This window comes from Giraffa tippelskirchi, chromosome 2 (genome assembly GCF_054371585.1).
Source record: "Giraffa tippelskirchi isolate mGirTip1 chromosome 2, T2T-mGirTip1v1.2.pri, whole genome shotgun sequence".
NCBI classification, from domain to species: Eukaryota; Metazoa; Chordata; class Mammalia; order Artiodactyla; family Giraffidae; genus Giraffa; species Giraffa tippelskirchi.
Genome location: NC_137276.1, coordinates 106,278,693 through 106,285,672, shown reverse-complemented (window position 1 = coordinate 106,285,672; position 6,980 = coordinate 106,278,693). Strand labels below are relative to the sequence as shown.

The following is a 6,980-nucleotide window of genomic DNA, read 5'->3' as shown; positions in this document are numbered from 1 at the left end:
TGTATTTTGAAATTATTACCTCTCAGCTAGCTGAGGCTGCAAATGACAATGAACTTCTGATGACAATGTCCTGTTCTCATCCCATTTCAAGAGGGCTCCATTCTCACCACAGCCATATCTGAATTAACACAGAAGATCCATGTTCTAAGATGCAACTCAGTCCTTTGGCACAAGATTCTTGTGGCCCCTGAGGGACACTTAGTGTCTGGGAGGACACTAAGACACATATCAATGGCCCTGCATCTCTCTGGCACAGTCATCTTTGTCAGGGTCATCTATTTCTCAATATGGAAGTGACTTGGGGAGACAGGGAACCGGGCAGGTGACTGAAACATCCACAGGAACATGAACAACATCCCAGCCAGAGGACATGCTTCAGTGAGCCCTTCTGGGTTTGTAGTGTATATCTGACCCACCCCAACAGTGATGCAAAGGGAACCTTGAACTTGGCACACAGCAAGAGAAAGGATATTGCCTTTAAACACTTCTTGTAATGACCTCAAGTTAAAGGCTTCTGCTTTTCTTTGCCAAAGTCCTCAAATAAATGATAGCAAGTGTGGAGTTCCCCAAATAAGGAAACCACCGCACACCTGACTCATCACCAAAGACTGAACATGCCAAAGGGAAGAAGCATGTAGGTCAGCTGCTTGTTGCACCTGGATAAGCTCTTTCAGCTGGGTGTGCTCAAGCCTTGGCGGTTCTGCACACAGAAGCTCATGGTTCCAAAGCACAGGAAAAAGTAGAAACTCCCTCAGGGGTATGGGCACTGAGCCATGTCTCTATTTCCCAAAAGAGTAATCAGCAACCTACCTTCAGGGGAGACTTGGAAAAAGAAACAATTAAGCTAGTGAAAGAGAATCTGTTTTTCTCCTGTATACAGTGTTTATCCATTTTGGGTAAGAGTAAGCGTATGTGATGATAACCAGCTCCGTGACAGAACATCTCCAGGTTGATCTGTGGTTCAGCACCTATTATGTCTCTCCTGCTGGAAAGAGGATTCTTTAGGTGGGGGCAATGGCTGGAACCAGGCTGCCTGTACCCCACCAGGCACAGGACCCTGGGCAAAGTGTTGACAGAGGTAGTTTTTACTTTCATATCCATAGTACTATGCAAGTATTGAGCACAAAGAGTAGGCTTCTTTTGCACTTGAAGGCCTTCCGTCTTCAGAAAAGGCTGGTTAAGACTTGAGCGATCATGTCTTCCTAGTAGAGTCCAGCTCTCCTTCAGATCACAGGGAGACCCAGGACTTCCCAGGTGGTGCTAGTGGTAAAGAATCCCCCTGCCAATGCAGGAGATGCAAGAGCTGTGAGTTCAGTCCCTGGGTTGGGAAGATCTCCTGGAGGAAGGCGTGGCAACCCACTCCAGTATTCTTGCCTGGAGAACCCCGTGGAGAGGAGCCTGGCGGCTACAGTCCATAGTGTCACCAAGAGTTGGACACAGCTGAAGTGACTGAGCATGCATGCAGAGCACAGAGAGACCCAGAAAAGGGGCCTGATGCTCTCCTTCCAACTTAGAAGGGGGCAGGATGTTTTTTATCATCAGGCCCCAGACTACTTCCCCTGCTGTCATATTGCAAACCTTCTTGTATCACTTTGACTCAGGCGGATCCTGGTACAAAATACCCTTAAATGTGATCAATACAAAAAGCTTCCCATTAGCTAGGAAGAGTTATAAAGTATATGCACTTATTTCTCCAGAGATAGAAAGGAAAAGAGAACAAGCCAAGGCTTGTGGTTGGTTGGTTGGTTTGTTTTTGGGGAGGGTGGCACACCCAAATAGTTTGGCATAACCAGCTACATAAAGCCTGAAGCTCAATTCACTCTGTTTCGATTAAGAATGAGGTGCTTTTTTATTATCATTTTCCTTGGAAGTAGGGGAGAAAAAGGAAGCTATAAAGTCAAGAATCAAAATACAGTGAATCTGGAAGGCATCTGGGAGCAAAACAGAGATTTAAGACTAATGCGCACAGGAAGAAGCCTTGCCGTATAACCCCTGCCTGCTGCACTGAATCGTCTTAATTGTCGAGTTCACGGTCACTAGGCTTTTCTCTTCATTTCCAGCGATGCCGTACGAGCGAGGACTCATCGTTGACCACCTCGGGATCTCGGGGGTGATGCCTACACCGGACCGGAAGTAGCAGCAGGGTGATTAAAACAAGAAGGATGACTCCACACACGCTCATGAGAGTATAGGAGACGATCCACAGAATGGGCTCGTTCAACGGCAGGGCAGGGACGCAGTTGCTGGCTATGTCCTCTGTTGAGAAAGGCCCAGAAATTTCAGACACCGGAGCACTTGCGATTTCTGAGGAGACAGAAGGGGGAAAAGCCACAGCTGTGAAACGAGCAGTCCATCTCTATCACATGACACAAGCGATAACCTTTTGCTTTATCACCCACAGTCAAGTCACATTGGCTGTCATGTTCCAAAGGCCCTGGCGTCTGAGCACACACCAGGGAGGTCTCGGTGGCCGTGTGCCTTCAGAGGGTCCAGTTCCCTTCTTGCTGGAGTGACAGCGTGTCTCAAGGTCTGCAGGTGCTGAACCCACATGGCAGAGAGCAATGTGCGGAAGGATACAGAAGCACCAGGTACTTCACGACAAGAATGGAGCACCAGGCAGGTGAGCGTGTACCAGTCAGAGCCCGCTGGTGAGCCGTGTGGCTGTGTGCCCTCAGTGGAGATGATCAAGGAAGAGTAAGAAGCATCTAGAACAGAAAACTCAGCTGCGCCTTCCAGAATCATGGGGATTTACCCTGTGGAGTCATCCTGAGTTCACGCTCCGTGGTAGATTGCATAGTAGGTAACATGCCTACATCAGCCTGACCCACACTCCTAATGGGTTCCAAGACCAGAGGGGTTAGCCTGGCCCAGGAGACTCTTCCCCACCCCATGCTTGTCCCAGGTCACATCTCCAGTGGACACAGAGCCCAGAATCAACAGAGGTAAATGAGGGACTTCCCTGGTGGTTCAGTGGTTAAGACTTTGCACTTCCATTGAAGGGGGAGTGGGTTCAATCCCTAGTCAGGGAACTAAGATCCCACATGTTTTGAGGTGAAAAAATAAAATAAAAAAAGTGTTAAATGAGTATACCAGTGGATTTAGGACATAACTGGTAACAAGGAAAAAAAAACACACCCCAAAACACAGCTACAATTCTACCCATTACTTTTGCAAACTGATTCCTAAAAAGCATTCTTCCTGGAGATGGACTTCCCAAAGCAGGTTTAGGGATCACTAGTATTTCATTTGTCTGTACTAGTCTGATCTGCTCCTTTCAGAAGTATAGAATTTGCTTGGCATCTCAAGTTTTACTTGGAAAAAGAAAAAGACCTCATGACCCATTTAAACTGACTGCTAAGCATTTAATTTTCCTATAGGTAAAGCCTCAAGATACTAAGGCCTGCCAAGTAAGATCCTTTTTTACCAAGGGAAGAAAAAGTCAAAATAATAATGGAATCACAGCCTTTAAAGGTATGGTCTAAAGTAGGGGGAAAGACAAACGTGAATAATTTGCAAAGAGGTTGCTTTTTCTTACTACAGATGTGGATTCTGTTAATACAGATACATGGCTTTTTCTCTTCCCAGGTGGCGCTAGTGGTAAAGAATCTGCCGGCCAAAGCAGGAAACATAAGAGATGTGGGTTCGATCCCTGCATCAGGAAGATCCCCTGGAGGAGAGTATGACAACCTACTCCATATTCTTGCCTGGAGAATCCCACGGACAGAGGAGCCTGGAGGGCTACAGTCCATAGTGCCACAAAGAGATGGACACGACTAAAATAACTTAGCATGTAGCACGCCTGACTTTTTCTAAAAGTGCTGGGAGAGAAAAGCAAGAAACAGAGCATGCAAAGACCTATGAACAGAGGGATGCTGGCCTTCTGTTCATCTAGACGCTCAAGGGCCTACAGCAATCCTCAGCTATCGACAGAAAGAAAAGTGAAGTGTTAGTCACTCTGTTGTGTCAGACTTCCTGCGACCTGTAGACTGTAGCCCACCAGGCTTCTCTGCCCATGGGATTCTCCAGGCAAGAATATTGGAGTGAGTTACCATGTTCTCCTGCAGGGATCTTCCTCACCCAGGGACACAACCTGGGTCTCCTGAATGGCAGGCAGATTGTTTACCATCCGAGCCATAGGGAAGCCCCTAGAGCATTTAACAAACACTACATAACAAGGGCTTCCCTGATGGCTCAGTGGGTAAAGAATTCACTTACCAAGCAGAAGATACAGGAGACATAGGTTAGATCTCTGGGTCAGGAAGATCCCCTGGAGAAGGAAATGGCAACCCACTGCAGTATTCTTGCCTGAAGAATCCCATGGACAGAGGAGCCTGGTGGGCTACAGTCCATGGGATCACAAAGAGTTGTATACGACTGAGCATACACATTGTTACATAACAAAAATAACCTTTATTACAAAGGCAATAGATAATATGGTAAAAAATTTGAAACTGTAAGTAAATAAGGAAATAAAAACATGCTCAAAAATTACCACTCAGAAATAACCAATACTGACATTTTTGAATATAATCATAGGCATCAATTTTTTAAACAAAGATGGAATCATGCTGTTCCATACACTGTATTTTCACTTTCTATGTGATATGTCTTTCATATCATTTAATTTTCAACCATGCTGTTTTTATGATTATACAAAAACCATATTATAGATGTATCAAATCTGCTTACCAATCTCTGAGACCATTTAAGTGGTTTTTAATATTTCCACCACCGTGAACACTGACATATGAAACATCATGTACCTAAGTCTTTGCCCTTATTCATAGTTTGTTTCAGAATGAGTTAATAAAGTAAAACTATGGGTCAAGGTACGCTCACTTTTAGGCATCTGGATATATGCTGACAACATACACACAAGAAAGGCTGAGATACTGCACACATATGCCCATGAACACAGGTTGGGGTACCACTTCTCACACTCTTACCAACATCAGCATCTATAAGGAAAAATGATGGTTTTCAATCCAAAATCATGTTTGTAGTTCTTTGATTACTAGTTGGGGATCCATTGGAAAAATACACTTATTGACCATTTCTATTATAATTCCTATTTTTTTCTCATGGATTTGTAAGAGTCGTGCATATACTAAAACTTTCTTTTGTTGCAAATGTCCTTCCACAGTAGGCCATTTGTCTTTTCAAAGATTCATTTACTTTATAAATAGAGAAGCTTTAATAAGCAATTATGAGAATGAAACATGCTTAGTGGAAAGATAATATCTTAATAGAACAAAGCACCAAGAAATGAAAAGTCACTTGAAACCACTTCTATTTCCAAACAACATGGAAGAGGGACAAGATTTACCCTTCCACCTGAAACAACTAAAATAATAGACACACAAAAAAATGAAAAAGACTCTGAAGATATTAAAACTTGGGTAAAGAGACACAGTAAACCCTGAGGCATGGGAACAGATGGAGCCAGCCTCCCAGGTGCCCTTCTTCCTACACTGAGGGAGTTTCTGGGCAGTGGCAGAGACAAGGGCAAGGGCGACACTGGCAGAGTGTCACCCACGTTGGGGAGACAGAGGCAGAAACCCAGAGAAGCAAGGGCTCTTGGGGTTTGCAGGTAGCGTGGTGCAGAGGAGAGAGAGCTACACGGTGAAACCCCACACATCCCCAGAGGACTTCTGAGCCGTCAGCCCAGTGCTGACCTTAAAATGAATGAGGGCCAGTGAAAGAACCACTTGGAAGGATGAGAAGAAACTGCTTGGAGCTCACACAAGAATCATGTGAGCTCACACAACAATAATAATTCTTACACTCACATAAGAATAGTGACTGTGGCCAATTATTTCCTGTTTAACTGCTTCCCAGAGTGAGAAACAAAAACCCAGAAAAACTCACTCAATTCACAGGGTACTTAGAGTACTAAAGGTCTTTCCTTTGTAGTAGGAAAGATTATCCCTAGACTAACTATTCTGATGCCTCTGGTAAAGCTTAAAAGCAAGACAAAAAAAGGATCAAACTCTTTATAAGGAAATTAATTGTGACCCAGAACAAATCTCAAGGGTATTCTAAAGAACACAAAAGTATTCAGCACCCAACAGGGTAAAATTCACAATGTCTGTCATCTAATACAAAATTACCAAGGTGCAAAGAAACAGAAAAATTCATAATAGGGAAAAATTAATAAATTAAAATTTAGGAAGAAATGACACAGGTGATAGGATTATTAAAATTATATTAAGCCAGTTATTATTACTCTATTCTACTTAGGAAATGATAGACAAAATATTAGTCACATTAAATAGAGACGTGCTCAGTTGTGTCTGACTCTTTTGTGACCCCGTGGACTGTAACCACCAGGCTCCTCTGTCCATGGGATTCTCCAGGCAAAAATACTGGAGTGGGTTGCCATTTCCTTATCCAGGGAATCTTCCCAACCCAGGGATTGGACCCACATCTCCTGTGTCTCCTACATTGGCAGGCAGATTCTTTACCGCTGTGCCACCTGGGAAGTCTCAAAATACAAACTATAAAAAAGATATAAATCAAACTTCTAGGGATTAAAAACTACATTACATGAGATGAAAAATACACTGAATGGTGTTAATAGCAGATTACACATTGGAAAAAAAAAGATAAGCGAACTTGAAAACACAGCAATATGAATGACTAAAATGAAACAAAGTAAAATACTGAAAAAAATAGAAAGTCAGTAAACTGTGGGACCACCCAAATAAGAGGAGAGGGTGGGAGGCAGAAAGAATATTTGGAGCAATAGTGACTAAAAATTTTCCAAATGGGATAAAAACTATAAACCCACTGATCCAAGAGGCTCAGAGAACACCAAGGACAGGAAACATAAATACAGTAGTGAATTGCCGATGACCAGTGTTCAAGAGAAAATCTTTAAAGAAGAGAGAAAAGAAAGATTATGTACAAAGGAACAAAGAAAAGGATTAGAGATGATTTCATGTCAGAAACTATACAAGCTAAAAGACAGAAAAGTGATA

The 6,980-nt window shown here is 43.3% G+C and overlaps 1 protein-coding gene across 2 annotated transcripts in view; it reads right to left on the bottom strand.

Annotated features, from left to right (window-relative positions):
• Nucleotides 1–1,824: 1,824 nt before the first annotated feature.
• BACE2 (beta-secretase 2) overlaps nucleotides 1,825–6,980 on the bottom strand; it is a 100,715-nt gene continuing 95,559 nt past the window's right edge. For both annotated transcript variants that reach the window (XM_081574160.1, XM_081574161.1), the window contains one exon: nucleotides 1,825–2,304. In XM_081574160.1, coding sequence (XP_081430286.1) covers nucleotides 2,051–2,304 — 254 coding nt within the window. In that variant the 3' untranslated portion in view covers nucleotides 1,825–2,050. The remainder of the gene's footprint in view (nucleotides 2,305–6,980) is intronic.